Below are 23359 nucleotides of genomic sequence, written 5' to 3' on the forward strand. Positions count from 1 at the left end.
TATCACCTGACTGTAACGTAACATGGACTTTCCATGCACAGTGGGGACTTCTGTTTACACAGGCATCTATATGTTCTTAAGACATATACTTTTCTATCTCCACTGTTTTGCCCAAAGACCCATGCTTATAGTGTGGAAACTATGCATATTGTAAATTTTGTAAATGTAGTGCGTTTACAAAATCTATACTTCATAAGTGTTTGCTATAGCTTTATTTTCCAATAGCAGCAATAGAGCCCTATTTATACTTCCTTGTCCCAGGCCTGGGTTGCTATCGGGCAGTCCTGTTACATTTGTGACAAAAAAAGTATTTTTTCCCAGACAAGCTACCACATAAAATGTACATCAACTGCCTGCCCAAAAACCTGTATTTTATCTGCTTTGTGAACACAAAAATTGATATGCTCATTCAAGATCCACTTACTCACTGTGTCTTAAATAAGAAATTTTCTGTCTAAAATAAGAAATTTTCTAAAATATTCAAAAATAAGAAATTTTTCTGTATCCTTTCCTAACAACTATGCGTCATGGAAAAGTAGAAATAAATATCATAGAAAAAAATATACATTACTAGTAGAACAATGTAATATTTTTGAGATGAAAGATCTTACTCCATAATATTAGAATGGGTTCTTCTCAACAGATCATTTTGCACACACATCAGAAAACTCAAAAAAGTGCTTACTCCCATAGATTATATGAATGTTACAAGGTATAGAACATTTCTTTTCAAATAGCAGAACACTGAATACACTGATAAGGCTATATTGAAAAACAAGTCTATAATCTAGTACTGTGATTACAGAAGCCATTTTGAGAGTAAAGAAATAGAGTATGCCTTGAAACAAAAATATACCTAATCCCACCTTCCCAGCCCCCAGCTGACCTCCCCATCCTCAAAAGGATGTTTCACTAAACTCCTGATAGAGATCAGTTAAGTTCCAGGATCCACGATATTTAATTAATCTTGTTTACAGAAAATTAAAAGAAGTAGGAGCAGAAAAAATCTCTTAATGGATGCCACCAAGATATAGTGATTGTTTAGTGTTTAGATTAGCGATCGGGTCTGGGTTATTTTTCTCTGATGGTAAACAGGTATTGATTTTTGCAGTTTCTGTGTCTTGAGTCAACTTTGTAGATACTGCAGAAGAGAAGAGTTTTAACTGAAAAGAAATTCATCATTTAGGAATATTCAAATCTCCCTCTCCAGAGAAATTGTGCATCTCCTCAGCATGCAAAGAGTGCTGATCCCCAGCCATTCTCCTAGTCTTCCCTTGTTCCGCTGGTTGTCCTTGTTCCCAAAGCCATTCCAAGCACACAGCTGTCTGGAATTTATGAAACAAATGGACACGTACAAAGGACTAAAAATCCGACCTGCTGTTATGAAAATCTAGGGTTTTTTGCACAACAGAGAATTAACTTTGTTTCCATTCCCAGCACTTCTGGTCCTGTTTTTGATTTAGAAATTGCACTTCCTAATTTATAAAGGTCAGGAGGTCAGTGTTGTTATTGTACTATCTTTCCCATAAGCTGTCTTACTGTGCCTCTTTATGTCTTGTCACTGTGAACAAAATCATTGCATGCTGTTATGTTTTCCAGCTCTCAAGATCACCCATGACCACTAACAACTGCTCAGAAAAAGGAAAAAATATTTTCTTTTGGAAGCTTAATGAAATTTCAGAGTGAAGAACAGTTTCATGTGCCATCTCTAGATCTCTGAGAATTTATGAGGTGTCATTTTTGCATTAGGCAAATGGCAAACTGTAACTTGAAGAAAACAGAACACTTCCTAAAAATATAAAAAGATGATACAAGAAGAAACATAGAATCATAGAATTACTTAGGTTGATAGTAACTTCAAGGATCATCAAATTCCAAGCCCACTGCCACAGTCAAAGTTGCCAACCGCTAGGTTGAGGACTAGATCTGGTTGCCCAGGGCCCCAACCAACTTGGTTTTGAACACTTCTAGCGACGGGCATCCACAACTTCTCTGAACAGCTTATTTCAGCACCTCACCACACTCTCAGTGAAAAACTTTCCCCTGACATCTAATCTAAATCTTCCTTCAGTTTAAAACTTCCCTTGTCCTATCACTATCTATCTTTTAAAAAGTTGATTTCTCTCCTGTTTACATTCTCCCTTTAAATACTGGCAGGCCATAATGAGGCCTCCTTGCAGCAGTCTCTTCCACTACATTGAACAAGCCCAGCTCATTCAGCCTGCCTTCATGTGAGAGGTGCACCAGCCCTCTCATCATCTTCATGGCCCTCGTCTGGGCCCCCTTCAAAAACTCCACATCTTTCCTCAACTAGGGGCAGCAGACCTGGGTATGGTACTCCAGATGGGACCTCACAAGAGCAGAGATGGACAATCTCCACCCTGCACTTTCTGACCACCTCTCTTCTGATGCAGCCCAGGAACTACTAACTTTCAGGGCTGCAAGTGCACGCCGCTGTCTCATGCTGTTTTTGATCCCTAAAGACACCTAAATCCTTCTCATCAGGGTTACTCTCAAGGAGTTCTCTAAGTCTGTATACATACCTGAGATCACCCTGACCTAAGTTCAAAACCTTGCACTTGGCTTTGTCGAATTTCATTATGTTCACATGGCCCACCTTTCAAGTTTACCAAGGTCTCTCTGGATGGCATACTTTCCTTCTGCTGTTCCAACTGCATCACTCAGCTTGGTGTCATTAATCCCGGTACTGAACTAGTCCTGTTTTTACTGAATTAGAATATGTGAAGATTGCCATGTACTTCAATTTTGATCCTTATCAGCCAAATGCCATTTACCGTTATTTCTTAGAAACATCACTGGCATTTCTGTCAAACTCGTATCTATGGAGCCACAGATGTAAAACCACCAAGTGAAAAAGTCAATCTTTTCAGAGTATTATCCTGCTTATTCGTTTATCTTCTACTGATGTTCAAATAGCACAGATCACCACACTCAGGCCACCTGTATTTTTGGTTGGACTTCTGATGGTAGAGATCACATTTCTTAAAATACACACACAAGTAGAAAACACTACTGAGGAAACTTGTAGTTAATGTTATTGTAAGAACAGTTAGCACCTCTAAAAAATTTGCATGAGTGCAATTGACAAACAGCTGTCCTGCTGGTGATATTTATGTTTTAAGCTAAATCAGGCACTGAAATATAAAATCTATCAAAAAAACTAAGAGTTTTGACGATACAGACAGTAATGCTTACAGACACTAATGGTTTTTTTTTGTCTCATGAATGCTCTTCTCAGAGCACTTTTTCCATTTTCACGACTTCAGGCCACTTGCCTAAGGGAGACAAAAAATAAAGGAACTTGACTGGTGGTTTCTGGCTGGCGGCTGCTGGATTATTTTTTTTTTTAGCTAGGATGACTTCAGGATGATGCTTTAGGGTTGTCTCCTGCAGATATATGAATGCAGATCTGCCTGAGTGCAAGAGCGATTTCAGAGAACAATACCATATAGAATGAGAACACCATAGGTTATTCATCAGGAAGAAAACATTGACTGAAATATTTATTTGTTCTACGCAACAAAACAGAATAAAAGATCATTTCACTTTTAGCAGCCTCTCAGCTTTCTCTTGCACACCCCTCAGAGTGCACAGTGAGATGGTCTAGCACTGGGAGCAACCTGCCAATAGTTATGGCACAGATGCACCTTGAAAGCTTTATGGAAAAAATGAAAAGGTAAATTTACTGTGCATTGCAACAAGTTGTCACGTGAAACCACTGCAATAAGACCTTTAAATTATTTTGTAATTAAAATTAAGTGGTTAATTTAATTAAATGGTGTGTTATTGCATTACTTCATTTTGTTATTACAATTTAATGATGAAGAAAGATCACAGCAAAGTTTAGAAACTTCTGCTAGGATTGATACTCTCGATGTTAGATCTGCCCCAGCTTTTCATGCTGACAGCTGTCCGTGGGACAAGAACCCAACTCCAGAATACTGCATAGGTCATGCACCTTGACAGAGCCAACCGCCAGTGCACACGCTGTCAAGAAATGTCAAGAAAATTGAAGTTGCCTGATAAATTTGGTAGGAATTAAGAACAGCTAGCTACATAGCACGTTCTAAAAGCTTGGTGCCTGAGGATGGTACCATGAAAATATTTTGAATGACAGTATTTCTCATATAAAATAAAATCTCACAAAATTTGTAGCAGTAAAGCCTAGCATACTGCCTCTCTGTGCAGGTGACATTATGCCAATAAAACAATAGTTATCATATTAGATTGGTTTGTGCTGAGGTAGCTACCAAAACCCCAGAGAACTTACCATCCAGTGAAACTGCAAGCTATATAAACCTTGCTCTATAAAGCATGGTCTGAACGTGACTTTGCAAATCTAGGGCTGTTGTGCACTTGCATTTTTCAACACACTCTCCACAGGCTCATGAGGAAGAATAGCATGGGCAAGCATACTTAACTATACCCTGTAGTATAGTGTGTGTGCATATCAACCAAAAACTTTCAGCACCATAATTTTAGAGATTGAAGGATCCAACAAATAGGCAGAATTCCAATTGATATCATTGAATTGGAACAAAACAAACATCTTCTCAAAGTTAGAATAAGTAACTTATCAGAGCTTTTCTCCAAAACCTTATAGAAATTCTGTTTTCAATTAAGAGACAGTTGGGAAAACTCACCTTTCAGTATCTTCAGCAGCACTTCAACATTCATGAGATGTTTTTAATGTGGTACTTGTGAAAGTGCACAAGAAGCATAGACTGCAGTTTCGATTAGGCAAAGAGTGAAAAATAATTCAAACCATAAAAATTCAGAAATTTTATCCTTGAATAACTTTTGATGCTATTAACTTCATGATGTGCACCAGTTTTCTTAGTGAATTTGCTAATTTAGAAGACAATGAGGAAGCTAGTTTTAATCTATTTGGGGTAGAGGTAATGACCTCTCTAAAGAGAAAGACGGCTATAGGTCTTCGTGGAAACAAATGTATCTGACTGAACTTCTGTTGAAGGCTGAGCTACTGATAGGTTTCAAAATGAAAGGAAATTTTGAAGACATTCTTCATAGAACAAAATAGTGGAACACCAAAATACATAGACACTCACTTAGGTAAATGTTACCTAACCGTACAGTAGACAAGAGTTATATTTTCACATATATCAAGGTCTTTTTAGTGAACTGATTCATGGAAAGAAACTGTTAAGTAAACAAGAACATTGTCCTATTTTCTATTTCTGTGAGAAATAGCACATGGACAACATAATATTCCGTCTTCAGAATTATTCTTAGCACTTTGCTATGGCAAATGACACAGAATAGAGAAGATGAGAAGACATTTTGTTCTGCAATCGCTAAGTGCAGTATATTATTTTCAATGAGCTGAAAAACACATAAGCTAAACCCCTGAACGTGTCAAACGCAGTATAAACACCACAGCCCAACCACGTCAGCACAAAGAGACTTACCATGTTCCTTATCACTGAAGCAGTTTAGGCTTCCTGTATCTAAGATGGATTAGTCTCCTTGGGAATGCAGGCAAACGCCCTCCAAGACAGCACACTGCTAAGCAAAAAAAAAATATATATATATATTAAAAAATGACTACTAATTTGTATCTAGATAACATCAAGAGACTGGGAGGCAGAAAAAGGACCCTACACACTATCTTATTTCTAGCAGTAGGCATCTGTGGCCAACTCCAAAAGGCAAGGCTTCCATCAACCTACCAACATTTGGAAAGAATGCATGCCTGCTGTTTGTATGCATCACATTTTCTGTTCCAAAGCTTCTTACTTTTTCAACAAAGGACCTCACTGCATATCAATCAGGTTGCAGAAATAGAAAACCCCAGCACCAAAGCTTTACTTAAGCTGCTCAGAGCTGTGACAGCTGAAGAATCAGATGTTTTGACAAATACATAACAGAAACTTAAGGTATCTGAAGAAAATCAATACAAGGATCGACCAGGGTTTTGTGGCAGAACGCACTCTGGAATGAGCTCATCTTGCAACATAAAACAGTTAAAGGGCCTTTAACCTTTGCAGTTCAGTGCATTCAGAAATTTAGGGTTATTCTGAACTTGTACATCAAGAGCCTTTTTTAACTGCATTCAAATAGTACATAAATAATTTATTTTCTTAATGAAAAGTACAATAACACATTATCTGCAATCTGAGGAGACTAAAATCATTTAATGATATTAGGTTTTTTTTAGTAGATTTCTTTTCCTGAACTGTCTTTGCTTCCAATATCTGAATCCTGAAATATCTGAAAACTTATAAGTTTTATAAGTTTATAAGTCCCACCCTGTTTACCCTGATGACACAAAGCAACATTTTCAAAAAATGCTTCTTAGAGGTTTATTAAAAGATTTCTGTATACAACATACTTTAAAATAATACATTTTTACAAATTTCATTATAAATTGGCCTTGATTTTCAAAGGTTTGGCCTTGTCTCATGAGATGACTGCTTCGGATAGCATATTTGGATGTCTGAATTATTTTCACAGTTGTTAGTTATTCCCCAATTCTCTGTGTACTTTGGGAAGCAGAGGGCCTGGGTAGAGCCATAGTTATTCAGCTGAGACTTTAAAAAGCAAAAGAACCACTCATAAAACAAACAGCCAGTTTCTTCAGAAATTCTTCAGCAGAACAGAGATATGGATCTGTCTACTGACTATCTATCCTCTCACATAAAAAAAACTTCTGGCTATTTTTCTGCGTATGATTTTCCTGAAGGACATACGCTTATTTAAATGCTACTTTAATCGATATCTGTATTTATCTTTCGACCTACATATATGCAACTTTTCTTCATGAATGTACACGGAGTAAAAATAACGTACACAGACATAGGGATTGTTCTAAGCACCTGGGTAAATTGGAATTTTTGATACTAGCTATGAATTTTGAACTGTTCATTCCTTGTAAGGAGCTGCAGACATTGCACTCACTGATTTCCTGTTTAAATGTCTGGGACAGAAGTAATTTGGAGAAACTTCTACATTATGCAATAGGTGGACATAAGCTTATTAGAAAATATTAAATTAATGTCCTGATTAATTACAGAGTGCCTACAGTAAGAGTGGGAACAGTTAGAAATTGGCATCAGGGTTGAAATCCTTTGCCTTCTCTGCTTTGAAAACCCTTCTGACCCTCAGAAGATGCAAAGCAGGGCACTAATTATCAAGGGGAGTGTTTGCAAAAGCTGTTGCGCATTTCTCAGGAATGTTTGGATTGCAGTTCCTTTATCCAATCCACATCTGCCTTTTCCATTTGAGGCTGAGTTTTACACCTCTGCCCTCTTCACTATCATTTTCATTTCTCTCAACAGTGGTCCTATTCTGTATTTTCTTTTCAGATAACCCAAACAAAAATGTAATTCACCGTTTTTACAAAAATACCATTACCGTGCCATTTTCTGCAACACTTTCAATAAAAAATATCCCTCATATTTTCAAATTAGAAAAATTCTAACTATAATTGTCTAAGCTTTCTTAGCCAACTAAAAAAAAGCCACAAGGAACTAGGTATCTATATTGCATGCAATAATATAGTTTTTAGCTATGCTGAGAGATAAGGAAGTATGAATTTGCTTACTCTGCTTAAAAACTCATTATAAAACCCCATACTGGTATCTAGACATAATAGCAGTCCTCAGATTTTGGTTTCCTATTTTATCACTTTGGCCTACCCTAATATCATAAACTGATAATATAATTGTTATCAAGATCATATTTTTTCACATAACATTTCACTGTTTTGTTACACAATTATACAGTGTTAATTATCAAATGTCCTTTAAGTACCCATATCTAATTTACTGTAAACCAATTTCCAGGCTTTTTATTCTGTTTGTTCCTGTTAGCGCCTGTGAAATTTATCAAAAGGGCTATTTCTATAAACAACTTCTGTCGTTCTACAGAAGATACCACTAGCACAACTCTCCATAGAAGTTCATGTCAGAGAAGCAGAGGTTCTACAAAAACTCACGTAAACAATAAAACATGTATTCTTTTTATGGAAGAAGCAAAAATATTTTCTTCTTCACCTCCTTAGTATTCCCACATTTTGTTATTGTATGCAACACTGTCTTTGCTTTCTGAATACACAGTCACCAAAAGAATTTAAATCTACTAAATGTGCAAGTACCATCAAATTCCCAGGGCAGTCAGTAAAACTGTAGATCTCATCAAAATAAACCACATAAACTTTATAAAGTCCCATAGAAATTGATATATATATATATGGAAAACTTGCTGGGAATTAAGTTGGGAAGTCTTGTCTGGAAGACAATGTGAATCCTGAGTGTTCTGTTTATCTAATACTGAGGCTTCTATGTTTACTTTATATCGGACTGTGTTTACAATGGGTTTCAGATTAAATAGCAGTAAGATCTGTGAAAGTCTGGGAAAAAATGAACAGTTGACTTCTTATTTCTAGAAAAACCTACAATATCAGTAACTTTCGATACTCTAACGACAACTAAATATATGCCATAAAAAATGTGGGGCAAACAAGCTTCAGCAGATGTTAGTTGTATCAAAGCATTTGTGTTTCTTCACAGTTTACAGCTTTGTGAGCATAGCAATAGAAACCTTGGATCCACGTGAGTACAGCTAACTAGAAAACGATGTCTGACTACTGACAATCCTTAATTCCAAAAGAATTGTGAGTAGCAGAGCAAGCTACCAGTTGCATAAAAGCACTTAAAGCACTCCTCTTCTGAGCAATTCTAACTACTAAGCACCTTGTTGCATTGACAAAAAGTTTGCCAGAGACTGCTTCTGTAACAGAATATCATTGTGATTCCACTAATTAGAACCACCCAACTGCAAATCTATGAAAATCCAAGAAGCATCAAACCTTGTGCAGGAAAAGAAATGAATCAGGATTGAGACAGTGTGAGAGATAGCCTGCAGACTCATTACTACATCCATACAACTTCTCAAAGACAGTCCCCAGACCAGAGCTTTTATTATGTCAATAAAGGCAAAGCTGTACTGAAAAGAACAGAGAAAACTTCATGTTTTTCAACAGTTTAAAGTGTTAATTGTAAAATTGTTAATTAATTTTACCCTTTTCCTTGTTCTACTCCCTAGAGAGTGAACTATGGAAGCCCTGATACAAACAGATTAAATGAACAATTGAGGAATAGCTACAAACATATTTTATTTAGTTTCAATGCAATTTTAGGACAAAAATATTGTTTATGACCTTGGTTTGAAAGAAGAAAATCCAAAACCTTTCAGCCTTTGCTTGCTAATGCTAATAAGACGTATTAAGTCTGCAAAGGAGAAGTCTACAGATTTTTATTTTTTTTTCTGAATTGATAAAGCCTGCTTCTCTTTGTAAAATTAAAATGCCATTATCCCAAGAATTATAAGTGCATGATCATGTATGGGCAGACAGATTAGTTAATCTGACAACCTAAGAAGTCCTTTCTGCTTCCAGTCTCCAAGATGTGTGAGTACTCTTTTTATTGAAATGCTAACTGAAGATAACTTTACTTGGAAAATTATCAATTTTGATAAGAGGAATTATTCTCCATGCAGGATTATGAACTGCTGACACCATATTTGATGGAATCCAGAGCAGTAAGCAATTTCCACAGGCATACCAGGCCAGAGAGCTGATGTTACTGTAGCGCTTAGCAACACCCCTATTTTCTTCCTGTATGCCAGGGATGGAACAATAGTTTACAGCACATCAATTTTTTCAGTTTTAAGTTTTCTGTGTCACATTTTGTAATGGTTCACTTTGTATTGGATATAAATACAATAACATCCTTCATTTTCCTACTTCTGTTAGAAATGCATACTTCTAGCATACTGTTGTGGTGATGTGTGAAGACCAGTCAAAAAAAAAATCTTTCATTAATGATCAATTCTATTAAAATATTTCTGTGCATCTTCTTTGTAACATATCAAGAAAATGCAAAATAAAAAACGCCAGAAGACCTTCCAATGATTTGTGGACTTGTTATAACTTGGAGTGTGAAATCAAATAAAATGATTTGCATTTAGCAGCTTGTTTTAGCACTGTTCTTGAACAATTATGTGGCTCTGACTAATTTCTCCACTCTGGATGCTACTGGTGATGTTTTCATGGCCTGGTTTGGGATCCACCTACTAAATTATTTTCAAGTCCTATTACATGGTAGATGTCATATATCCATTATTCTTCAGAAAAAGATGTGCCTACTTGAAGTGTGGGAAATTGGTCAGTGCTTACTGTTGATGCTTTTCACACCAAAGAACTGATGCAAAAATCTTTGTTAAAGATAAAAATCTTTTGTCCATAATTTCTGAGTAGTCCTAATCACCACCATGTGAATACAGAAGCTGCTTAACAATTAAAGTTGGCTTGTCTGACACATAACTCTGTGTGAAGAGGAAATACTGCACTTGGGTGAAAACAAAGACTGAGCAGAAAACAAAAAACAGTGATCAGTTTTACAGTGCCCTAACTAATACTTTTTACCTAAATATGCTCTAATTCAGTCAAATTGTGCCATGTTTCCCTGAAGATTCTCTGCCTGCTTAAGTACATTTTAGCATATCATCCTCAAGCACCTACTGCTAGGTACAGACACCTCTCAGAAAGCTGAATAGCTTGTGATTCAGCAAAATGAAGAGCCTGTAAATAGTATCACAATTGTTACTTAGATGAAAACTTGCTTTCATCCAGAGCTCAGATGAAAGATGTATTTCTGTAATGTATGGTTGATATGGAAATCACACTTTTATTGAAAATGTCCAATTTACTAAAATGCGATGCTTCAGAAGTGCTTGTATGTTCCACTGATAACACTTCCACTTTCTGCTGCCTATATTCTACTTCCAGTATGATTTGAGTGTAATGGTACTCTTAGGTACAGCACTCAGAACTCTGATCTTTCCTCAAAGATCAGACAAGAAAAGCATTACTAATATTAGGATGCACTACAGCCTATTCAGTACATGATTTGGCTAAAAATGAGTGATTAACCTGTTAGGCACTACTATTTGTACTTCCTGCATGCTAGCGTGATCACAGTGCTCTAAAACAAAATTGTGGTAGTGCTTTTCAGACACAAGCTTTATAACATCCAATTACAATACTGTATGCTATTGGCAAAAACAATAATCTTCACTAGAGACAATAAGTGCGCTCTTTTCTAATAGATTCTAACATAAATGTCAGTTTTTGAATTTCTGTGCCACTCTGGACCATCTGTGGAGCAGACTGGATTTAAAGATGTCTGTGCAAATCCAACCTACATAGATGAAGCCAGTCTGCAGATATGGGAGCTATAGATAATGATAATGTGTGATGTAGAAGCAGCCTCTAAGCAAACTGAGAGGTGAATTGTCAATGTTGAATATCAGGCAGTAAGTAGCTGCTGCTGCTGCTTTAACCCTAACAACATTTATTAACTTAAAAGATTTCTAAAAGGTGATGATTTAGAAATGAATTATCGAAGTTTCTAAATAATAGGATTATGTTACAAACACGAACAATTAAAGCTGCCCTTGATGAATTTAATGCAACATGATGCAGACTTACAGGATTGCAGTTCTTAGCCCATGTTTTCCTCAGGGATGTGAGATGCTACCTAATGGAAAACATATTTCCTGATAGCATGGGTAGCATTAGATTTCATACTGAACTTTTTGTAAAGTTCTGGGTAGTAGAAGCAACTTAAAAAAAAAAACAAAAAAAAACAAAAAACAACCACAACATTCTGCTTTGGTAGACAGAATTGCTCCTTGAATTGGTGTTTCTTTCTTCTTAAGAAATACAAGGAAGTCCAAGGAATAAAGCATTCAAAGCCAGGCTGGATGCCGCTCTGGGCAGCCTGGTCTAATGGTTGGTGACCCTGCACATAGCAGGGGGTGGAAATGTAGGAATGGAATGTTGTTTCTGCATTAGATATTCAAAAGGGGGAATTGATCTGAAGAAGTAGAGCACAACGTGTTTGTATTTTGTTACTAGTCCTTAGTCCTGAAAAAATAGAAATACCATATATGTTAGTAGCATATTTTAGAAATATAGTTGCTGAATTATGTGATTAATTCTTGCTTGCAAAACTGCAATAGTTTTTAAATGTTCCAAATAGTACAGGTATAGCAATATGGACTAGAAAGCATATTGTAGAACTTCTGTTTGGATAAGAAACCCTTAGCAAAAGAAAAACAGACTTAACAAACATCAAAGAAGCCAGGGCCTCTACACAAGGCTGGATTGACTCACTCTGTGGGTAGGTTAGGATGCAACAGGCAGGCATCAAGATACTCCCCTCTATCCTCCTTCCAAGCTTATCTCTATGCAAGGATGAGCAGACATCCAGAAACAATGACCGAGTGTTGAATGAGCAAATGTGAAAAGTTAACTAATTAATACCTTGGACTTTAGGAGACCCAACTTTGATCTTCCGGAACCTACTTGGCACTATCCCTGGGCTAGGGTGTTAGAAGGTAAGGGGGCCTGTGAGAGCTGGTCGGCATTTAAACAGCTCTTCTTCCAAGCCCAAGATCAGCGTGTCCCTGTGAGCAAGAAATCAGGAAAGGGTAGCAGGAGACCTGTGTGGATGAGCAAGGAGGTCATGCACAAACTCAAAGGAAAGAAGAAGGTCCATGAAGCGTGGAAAAAGGCTATGACCACTTGGGAAGAATATGGAAATGTTGTCAGGGCCTGCAGGGGTGTGATGAGGAAGGCTAAAGTCTGCCTGCAATTGAACCTGACAAAAGGTGATAAAAGATAATTAAAAAGGCTTTTTTAAACTATGTTAACAGTAAAAGGAAGAGTAGGGAGAATGTGGCTCCCCTACTAAGTGAGAGGGGTGTTCTGGTAACAGGGGATGCTGAGAAGATGGAGATACTGAACGCCTTCTTTGCTTCTGTCTTCAGTGAAAAAGCTCCCCCTTGGGAATCCCAGACCCTGAAGGTTAGAAGAGGGTCTGGGGAACGGAAGACTTCCCTTTTAGTCAGGGAAGTGGCAGTCCAAGAGTGCCTAGGCAACACCAATGTTCATAAATCCATGGGACCCAATGGGATGCACCGATGGGTGCTGAGGGAGCTGGCGGTGATTGCTGAACCGCTCTCTGTCATCTTTGAGAGGTCTTGGAGAATGGGGGAGGTACCTGAAGACTGAAGGATAGTCAATGTCACTCCAGTCTTCAAAAAGGGCAAGAAGGAAGATCCAGGTAATTACAGGCCAGTCAGCCTCACCTCTGTCCCTGGAAAGGTGATGGAACAGCTTGTGCTGGATGCCATCTCCAGACAACTGGAAGAAAAGGAGGTTAACAGGAGTAATCAGCATGGGTTCACCAAGGGGTGGTCATGCTTGACCAACCAACCTGGTAGCCTTCTATGATGTTGTCACTGGCTGGGTGGATGGAGGGAGAGCAGTGGATGTAGTCTACCTTGATTTTAGCAAGGCGTTTGATACTGTCTCCCACGACATCTTCATAACAAAGCTGAAGAAGTGTGGGATAGATGAGTGGACTGTGAGGTGTGCAAGAACTTCTTTACAGTGAGGGTGACAGAACACTGGAACAGGCTGCCCAGGGAGGTTGTAGAGTCTCCTTCTCTAGAGATACTCAAGACCCGCCTGGACACCTACTTGTGAGACCTGGTGTAGGGAACCTGCTTTGGCAGGAGGGTTGAACTCAATGATCTCTGGAGGTCCCTTCCAACCCCTATGATTCTGTGATTCCGGAATGATATATGCTTACCTAGCAAAAATTTATGTTTATCCAGTATCCGTACATTTAGTTGAGCGTTGGGAAGATTGTGAACCTGAAGTACTCAGCCAATGAGGAATCGGAGGGAAAGAAATAAGCATCGAGTAATAGGGCATAAGAGATGTAACGCTGTTTTCTGCGCGCTCTCCTGCTTGCAGGAGGCCCACCATTGCAATTGCAAATAAAATCTGCTTTATCAGAGATACCATCCTGATAAACTATTTGGATATTTCCAACAGAAACTAAATGATCATTATGGTCCTTTTCAACTTAGGCCATTCTACAAGTCTACAATTTTGGTAAATGTATGTTTTATGTCAGAGATAACTTCAGTAAACATTTATGATCAGTAATCTAAGTAAGAGCTGTTTATAAAATACATGCAGGAGCACACTTCAAGAGCTAAGAATCAAGAATTAAACTAAATAAATGAAAAAAAGAAAACAAACATCATTACATTGTTACTTAAAATTCCAAAGACCCTTAATGGGGTAAAAAGTCACGAACTAAGCCAAGGGGTGATTTACTAGAGCATTAAACAGAGAACAACAGAATATGAGAGGAGATCCCTTGACTGACTTCTGATACTGACTCCAAGTAGCAGTACATTAAGTTTGGTTTGGGAGCAGATTAAAGCAATTTTAAACTAGAGGTAATGGTGAAATGACAGGCTGATGGTGGAAGAGAATACAGAAACAGTGGAATACATTATAGAAAATGTATTTCCTTAAAAAAGAGCTGTTGTCACAACTTTACGGAAACAGCCACTAAGGCCACTGTCAGTCTTGAAATAGAAACTAATTCTATTTTTAAAATATTGATGTGAAATAATGTACAAAACCAGCCAAACTAATGTCAACTCCTCAGGCAGATCAGATAAAAGTTTTAAAGCAAAAATGTACCAATCAATTGGTAAGGAAACAGAATTGTAAAAAAGGGCATAGTGTTTTATTTACATCTAAGCATCAGGAATAATCCTTTAAATACCTTGGTCTTGGCTATGTCACTGGTAACTGTGACGTACACAAAGCTTTATGAAACCTATCAACTTAGTGTATGTTTTGTTTCTGCAGTCATAGATATCTGGTTACTGCTTTTGTATTCTCTACAGTGTGTAACTCACTTCCTTCATTTCCCCACATTTCCCTCAGAGTATTCTGTGAAACAATCTGCCATAATAAGACTTTAAATTAAAGATCTCAGCAATAAGAGTTCTATTGCTATGCTTCAGACACACATTCAAAATCTTGAATGTTTTTTCTTATAACCTCTGTTTCACATTTTTTAGCAGTTTCATCGAGTTCAGGGATTTCCCAAGGAATGTATTCATGTTCCTACATGTAAATGAAACGTAAATGCTAGATATGTAGGATTTACAAGAGAAATCATCCAATTCATATATATTTCTAGCCATACACAACTAACATAGACAAGCATTCTCAGTCTGGCCTTATTTCGTAAAAAAACAAACACAACAAGAAATCTAGGTTACCAATTAAAAAAACTGGCACTTTTCTAGGTAAAATGACTTCGTAAATATCTATTGCCAAATATCCATTTCATGTTAAGAGACGCTTCTGGAGCTTCACTGAAGAGCTGTGATTTAGCAATGAATTAACTACCCTATATTACATGTTCTTCCCCTCACTTAATGTGTTACAAGGTCAGAAACATATTAAATTTCACTTAATACCATGTTTCATCATCTAAGGGGCAGTATATCATGGATTTTTCTCCAAATTCCACATATATCACTTAGCGCATGAACATTATTTTCCTTTCTGGATCAGACAAAAGCCACCTTCAGCCCCATGTGCTGGTCTGAGCAGTGACCAACAGCAGATCCCTCAGGGAGAACAAGAACATTCTAGCAAGAACAGAGTAATTATAAACTGATATCCTTTGGCAGTACGAATGTTTCTAGTGATTAACAGCTAAGGGATTTCCTAAGCCACAAGTGGTGTTTTGTGTTTAATAGCTTCCAAATGTGATTTTTTTCCATTTTTTTTCCCCCTCTATGAATCTTCCAGGAGGGGTGTGAACCTGTACAACCAGCCTTCAGAAGATGCCATGGCAAGGCCCATGGCCTTGACAGTTTGAACTATATTGCACAAAGAAACTGTGTAGTTTGATAAGGCGATTTGAAAGTTTCATTGGATACCCAATGCAGTTCAAGGTTGCACAGTCATTCTTTATTCACCTCCACAAAATCTTCCTTTAGCTGTTTGCCTCTCAGGGTCTCTAAACAACACGCAGGGAGACAAAAGTATGAAACTGCTTTGTTATTCAGCAAAAGGGACTTAAAAAGGAAAAGAAAATTTTCTCTTTCTTTTTTGAATCCCCATAGAGTTCAGCTTGTTGTCTGTATGTTCACAGTTTGGTAAAAAGAATATGGATGATCCTGCCAGGAATGAGAACCACAGACTTTTCAAGTGAGCTGAAAGCAACATTGAGGCTGGGTCAGAAATGGACAGAGAAAAGCAGCGCCAGAATATTTCCTGTAAATTATACTGCAACTTTTTCATTTCAGAATCATTTCTGTGGTGCTTTGTGACCTATATTTTTACATGATTTTTAGAATCATAATGCAAGATTGCATAATGATAAAGATTACACCACTGTTCAAGAACTGTATGTTATGTAAACATTTGAAACCTCTACAAGACCCAGAGTGAACAGTTTGGTCTCACGGACAGTAATCATTGGAACATCCAGAATATTTTCTCTTAGCGAAATCAGCTGTTTTGATTACGGTTGTTGGAGTTAATAGGGATGAATCATATGATACTCACTGGAAGCTACCAAAAGGCAAACAATAATTTTCTAAAAAGAAAACAGAGCAAAATACATAAACATCCTATCATGGTTTATGCATTCTGATAAACTATGAAGTGCAGAGGAAGATAAACTGCTAAGTGGAGTACTCTCTTAAAACTGACCTAAAAGCTACCTCATATATGTAACAATTCCTATCTTCTCAAAATATAATCCTATGAGATAATCTTCCTTGAATTAGCTAAAATATCTTAAAACTTGCTCAAAGTTATTTACTTGTACCAGTGCCCCTTCTCATTTATTTCTTTTTTTTATACTGAGGTTATCCCCAGTAAACACAACAGCAAAATATGATTACTGTTCTCAAAACTGAAAAATATGATAGGAAATTAAGGCTGAGATGAGGAAAAGACACTATGGGATTCTAATGGGTTTCAAAATACTCTCATATGAGAATGACAGTTTATTGCTACAGGAGTGGTATTAACTCCTGCCTTCTCTAGAGACACTTTATCAACGGGTAAGAGGAAGCTTTTAAGCCTAAAAGTTAAGCCTAAAAAAGTTGAGAATGGGAAGGATTTCTGATGCTTGTAATAAAAAGAAATACACAAATGTATCAGTTTTAAAAAACAGTTTTCTGTGCAATCTTTCAAGAGAAGGATGCCTTGAATTTGATTTTTCTAGTGCTGCTTCTGGTTGTGTTTCTCTCCTTAGTCCAGAAATATTTATATACCAAGAAAGTTGCACAGATCTTGTTCAAGGTTGTTATGCTTAGCTTTCCCGTACTTCCCTTTAAGTCTGTAAAAGCAATAAAAGTATTATAGTAAGACAAAGCTCTAGTTCAGCAAAACTATTACACTTAAATACTGGAATAATTCCACTTCAGTCAGGGCATTTCAAAAAAGCTCTTCTGGATCATGGTCTTTCTAGATTTTAACCTTATCTAAGCGAATCTGTTATTTTAAGCTTCATTTATAATTAAAAGTGAATCTTTCTTAGAAAATGAATAGTTTTATGTAAGGAAAAAAGTGTAACTTTGACATGGGGTTAAAATATTGGCATAATTATATGTTTTAACTAAATATTTCATGAGTTATATCAGTAACACGCAGGAAGTATTGTAGCCTAGAGGAATACTCTTCTTCCGCTGACAGTGCTTAACAAGCAACAGAGCTGGACTACAACACAATTGATCAAGAAAGCCATCCCCTGAAGTTCATGAAAACATTTTTGCTATACATAACCATGATATTAAGCAGCAAAACACAAGGATATTCAGAATTTATATTATACTTACTGTGATTGCCCTTGTGCGTGTTCTTGTTATGTGGATGAATGCACAGCAGACAGTGAGAGCAAAGCCTCTTGATGATTTTACTCAGTGTCCCACTCTGGTAATACCTGAAAGAGAATCAGAATGTGAGGCAAAGAAGAAAAACTTTACGGATTTCTGAATGCCAAACACATATCTATAATAAAAAGCTTACATGCAGTAGGTAAAACATTTTTCCTCTCCACTTAGTAAAAACGTTTTTGGAAGCATGTTTTGTGAAGACTGGGGCACCATAAGGAGAGACCAGAAGGAATGAATGAAAAGGTCTGTCAAGTATAACGTCTACGGCCTCATCTGAGAACCATCCACTTTCAAGGACTCTCTTCTCTCTAATTCATCCCTCTTTCAAATCTACCTATGTCAGCTGCATGGCTGCCTTCCATGCACTCTGGTTCACTAGGAGCAGAGCTTGGGTATACTGCCAGAGATGTGAGCTGAAACATGGGAAGATTTGCATTCCATAAAATAGTTCAGCTGTGCCAGAGAAAAGAATTAGTCAAAATCAGAGCAGTTTGCATTTTTTTTTTTTTTTTTTTTAAAGTGAACAAAGTCACGACATAGCTATTGGAGAAGCTGAGAGCCCATTATAGCCTTGTTCATACAGAACTAAGATTGTGATGTCATACAGGAAGCTCTAGCCTTTCCAACATGCTGCAAGAGATACTGGCCTACTATTCCCTACACTGATTCTCCTTCTTGAATGAATTTTATGTAATGCAGGTAACAGCTAAAACTAATCAACTCAAAAATATCATTTAAACTAAAAAGTATCATCAGTCTTCAATGTTCTACCACAATGTTCTTGCATTGTCTTTCCAAGTGTATTTATTATCTTAAAGTATACATATAAACTATCATGCTGAAATTCTTACAAACATCTATGTCAGATATGAACTGAATTATTCTACCTGAGACATTTGCTAATGAAAGAACCAAATGGCAGACCTATGTTAACCTAAAAGATCAGGCAGGACAACAGGCATAGACAACAGAACTCCTTTTCAGTCACATGCTTTGTTCCAAGCTACGTCCTCTACGTGAAAACATGATATTACTTAATATATTGTCTTGAAACCATTAGCTAAATGTATATACAATGTAACAAACTGAAATTAAGACAATTGTCTTACATAAATATTCTTTAAAGCTGAAAGGTACACCTAAAACGTTACAATCAAAATGAGATGAATGATGGCTGTAACCTATTCCTGGAAATAAGAGATGATGAGAAGCAAGACAAAATAAAATTACGTTGTAGTTATAAAAAGAAATAAGTGATTTGTCCAATCAGAGAGAGACTTGAGAAAAACTTGCAGGTGGTTAACAATTTGACTTGTTTTTCTTTTCTGACCACCTGAAAGTCAAGCCAGAAACCTTGCTTTTCAGTTTGGACTCAGTGAGAATCTTACCTTTGGATCACAGAAAATAATTACATAGATATATGCATACATACATATTCTTTTAAGTATGTGAAGATTTAAGCTTGCGTGTTTCCTGTATAACTCCATAAACCCAGAACTTAACAGGACAGAAGAGAGAAATTTTTAAATAAAAATAATTCACTTTAAAATAAAAGCTTATTTATACTCAGTATTAATTGTGTCAGTTTTCTCAGCTAGACTTTAGTGCAGACCCTTTTAGGATGAAGGGCATTAAGATGATCAGTTTCTGAACTTAGTAACAAAGGTCTGAACCTGACAAATGCAAAATACATTTTACAGGAAAGTTCGGGCACTTGGTATCTTTTGGGTTCAGTCCTTCAAAAGCCAGTCTAAACTAGTTTTGATTGCTGGGAGAAAACACTTTCAGAAAAGCATTTTGAACATAGTGAGAAAAAGGTAATTTTAAGGATCACAGAGAACTAAAGTGAACAAGAGTAAAGAAAAAGAGACAAGGAAGTCTGAATTATTTAGAAGACTTATCTTTTGTCCTCTAAAGACTTCCAAGTGGCAATTCAGTCTTCTGCATTAATAATTAGTGGGACATCTGTTACATTTTGGCCAGTATGCAAAATCAGGACAGGAGAAAGCAAAAAGAGACAATAAGAGGAAGACCTAAAAATATTTATAAAGTACATATCTAAGTTTGGAACAAAAACATTCTGGAGTAAGTTAATAAAACACATTTCTTCTGTATTTCTTAAATGATGAGAGGACTATAAAAGAATATGTATAGAAAATAACGTTGGCATTTATAAACTGCAGTAGAATTTTAGTCACAAAGAATTTTCTCATGAAAGTACAAAATTACAGTGCCGTTATTTTGAATTAGTTGCATAATAGCCAACCCTTCCATGAAACTCTGCTACAAGTCCAGTTTCCCTTTTTCTTGCTTCATATCTTTCCTTGGACGTGACCCAAAACCATGCAAGATTCAATAAAATTTTGTTGTGTGGCATAAGGAGATCATAACTGGATGAAAAATCTTATTTCCACTTATGCCCTTCTCTACAATACATAACTTGCCTCCCAGTGATGATGGATGAGTGCAGTACCCAGTTCAGCCTGACAGATAGGAATTCTAAATAGCTTGAACTGAATAATGGTATACTGAAAAAACATGCAATGAAAGGAAGCATCTAACATCCGTCTCACTTTACAAAGAAATGAAATACCTGAGTAGCTTTCCTAACCTGAGCAGAGCCAAGCTTCTGCCTACAAATCCTTACCTCTGCATTGGTTTCCACTGACATCATTTGACTGTGTAGGTAATTGTCCATGCAAAGAGATTTATCTGCAGGTTATGGGCCAAGGTTCATGTCTGGTGAGTTGTCTGGTTTGCACTATTCATCTGGGAGACTTTTTAGTTTTGGATATTAAACTTCGCTGCTCAGCCCCCAGAAATTTTCCTCTCTCATTCATCTCTCCAAATGACTGCTGAAAGCTTGGGCTGGAAAATGCCATAAGGAACAAGACTTTGAAAGTTTTAGTGCAAAGCAAGACTTTGACCTTACTCTAATCCCACTTGAACTTTCACCTTGCATATATAAAAGAAAATGTGTATGTTAACAGCAATAATTAAATTCAAGTTTAAAACAAAAAATAAAAAGTGGACAAGGATGATGAAAATTAGAAAAGCTGTTTCTGTACCTGGCCTTTGCAGTGTCTGTTAAAACACAGCCCTGAAAGAAATTCTAGTTGTACTGTTCCTTCCTGTGTTTCCAGCAAAGCAGTAAATCAGAATGTGCTACTTGGAAAAATAGTTATAGAAGTCCAATTTTTTCGATGGCATTTACAGAAATTCGGTGCACACTTAAATTATACAGGTCTCTCTGAAAGTAAGGCCTGTCATTTATTTCCATGGAAATTATAATCAATACAAAGAACACAATAACATTATTTAATAGAGCAAAATACCAGCGACAAAACACTCTTCTTCAACAAAGCCTCTATTATTAGATGTGCCTTTTCACCAGCGATGAACGCGAGCCTGCATGCTGCACTTATAACAATCTGCATGGCCATGGCTTGCTTTTCACCTCACTGTTGCCACTAATGAAACACACCACCCAATGCCTCACTGTGCTCACAGCTACTGTTTAGTCTCCATAAACATTCAGCAAGTGTCCATGAATGTCAGTGGGCACCATTTTTTCCACATGGAGGAACTCAATAACACACCTTTGCATCGTGTCAGATGTCATTTTGTCAGACTGCCCCTCTGATGCCATCTGTTCACACAACAACAAAATGTAATTAAATACTGGAAGGTTTAATCTCAGCTGCCACTCCACCAATATCTGCCTCTCATGGGGCAACACAATAAAGCAAGTGGCATCACTTTTGGAGCAGCCCTTGTATAATTATGAACTATTATGAACTTAAATACAGTATATAAAACAGAGATTCATGCTATGACGTGATTATAAGTAGTATTAAAAGAAAATGATATTTTAAAACAAGAATTCATAATGGAGTTCTTAACTTTGGCAAATAATACCACAAGTAACAAAATAATTCAGCAAGAATCCTTGTATTTCATTTATGTTAGAAAAACTTGCAACCAAAAAAACACGACCCATTGAAAGCCACTCTTCTGACATGCTTACTTCTATTACTTGTAGAACGTCCTGATGGGAGAAAAGAGAACAGAATTGCTCGATGTTGAAGATTTGACTCATTTTACTAGAGCTTTTTGCATTTGATTCTAATTTACAATTTCAGTGGGATGTTTCAAAACTATTTTCTTTGAGTAATTCATTTCCACTCCAGTGGAATATCACAGCAGAGTTTCTAGTTAGTCACTGTGATACTGATAATTTTAAGTAAGACACTAATAAGCTATAGAATTAATAATACATTCCCATTAATGCTTCACAGACTTTTAGAAACAGAAAGAAAAAAGAGATAACTAGAAGCTGGTACTGAGCAAGCCTTCTATAGCACAAACCCTCGCACATTCCTTGAATAAATTCTGGGGTCAAACTGTTAATTACCACAAAGCTGTAACATCTTCAGCATTCATGGAGTCACACATACCCTGACCAACACTTCACAGTCTCTCGAGTACTGTGCTGCATAGAATACTTTACTTTGGAGCTGGAAGGGCTATAATATCTGAGCTGAAGTTCAGCTCTTGGGGATAAAGCAATCAATTTACACAACATCTTGCTTTGGAGCATTTCCAGAGCAATCTGTATTCAAGACTCTGAATAAGGTTCACGCTCTTGTAACACTACTGCCAAGGGCTGCTGACGTTGTCAATGCCTACTCTGGCAATGCTCTCCTGGCATAGGCTTAGGTGGTTGCTCTCCTCAAAGTACTGCTCTTGCTGTCTCTCCCGTTTGGCTTAAAAATTATAGCAACTCAGCTTGCCAAACTACAACTCTGCTTTAAGTGTGTTTTTTGCATTTGTGCGACTGGGCCAGATGTGTCTGTAGTTCTCCCATCATGACAATCGTAAGGTTGAAAAAACAGAGCACAGAGCTGATGGTTATACTTGGCTGATGTAAGCATTTTCCTATATCTCTGCACCAGTCACTCTTAATAGCAACAAAAAGCAATAAAAGTTTCAGTGAATGAGAAATCACACAGAGGGAGGATTCACGCCTAGTTTTGTACTGCAGTTTCTTTTCATACAGATTTGAGAATGTTTGGCACTGTGATTCAGCTCACGGTGGAGGGGAAGAGAGCCATGAATTTCAGTTTACAACACAATTGTCCACACAAAGATGAAAACTGGGTTTTGAATTTCACCTCACTTAAAGTAGAGCAGCTTGATACACACTGAAGTAGTGCTGAGCACGAAGACTGGGAGAGCTGAAATCCATGTCCTCATCTGTCCTTGCCTCCTCCTTTCCTGCTTACGTAAAAGTGCAAAACTACCTCAGAACACCAATTTTGATAGAACTATTTGTCATGAGACAGCATATCAAAACTGCACCTGTTGCCTCAGCCTGTTTCCCCTCTATTTTTACTTCTGATGTAAACCAGGAGAGGGTCACTGCAGACTAATATAAAACTTTAAGAGAAAAGTGAAATTTGCTTGGGATGTTTTCAGAGAAAATTTTTGTCAAGTGATGGAACCTCAGATTACTCTT

The 23359-nt window shown here is 37.0% G+C and overlaps 1 protein-coding gene across 18 annotated transcripts in view; it reads right to left on the reverse strand.

Moving 5' to 3' along the window:
- Positions 1-925: 925 nt before the first annotated feature.
- LOC149917299 (uncharacterized) overlaps positions 926-23359 on the reverse strand; it is a 109337-nt gene continuing 86903 nt past the window's right edge. For 9 of the 18 annotated variants that reach the window (XR_016468406.1, XR_016468404.1, XR_016468409.1 and 6 more), the window contains 3 exons: positions 17785-17888; positions 5451-5547; positions 3683-4008 (listed from right to left, as the gene is read on the reverse strand). Coding sequence is in view for 5 of the 18 variants with exons in the window: in XM_090144407.1 (XP_090000533.1) it covers positions 17137-17285; positions 17785-17888; positions 21441-21490 (303 nt within the window). In the remaining 13 variants the exon portion in view is untranslated. The other 9 variants (XM_090144411.1, XR_016468412.1, XR_016468410.1 and 6 more) reach the window with 9 other exon arrangements.

Source organism: Phasianus colchicus, chromosome 7, assembly GCF_987193195.1.
Source record: "Phasianus colchicus chromosome 7, bPhaCol1.hap1.1, whole genome shotgun sequence".
NCBI classification, from domain to species: domain Eukaryota; kingdom Metazoa; phylum Chordata; class Aves; order Galliformes; family Phasianidae; genus Phasianus; species Phasianus colchicus.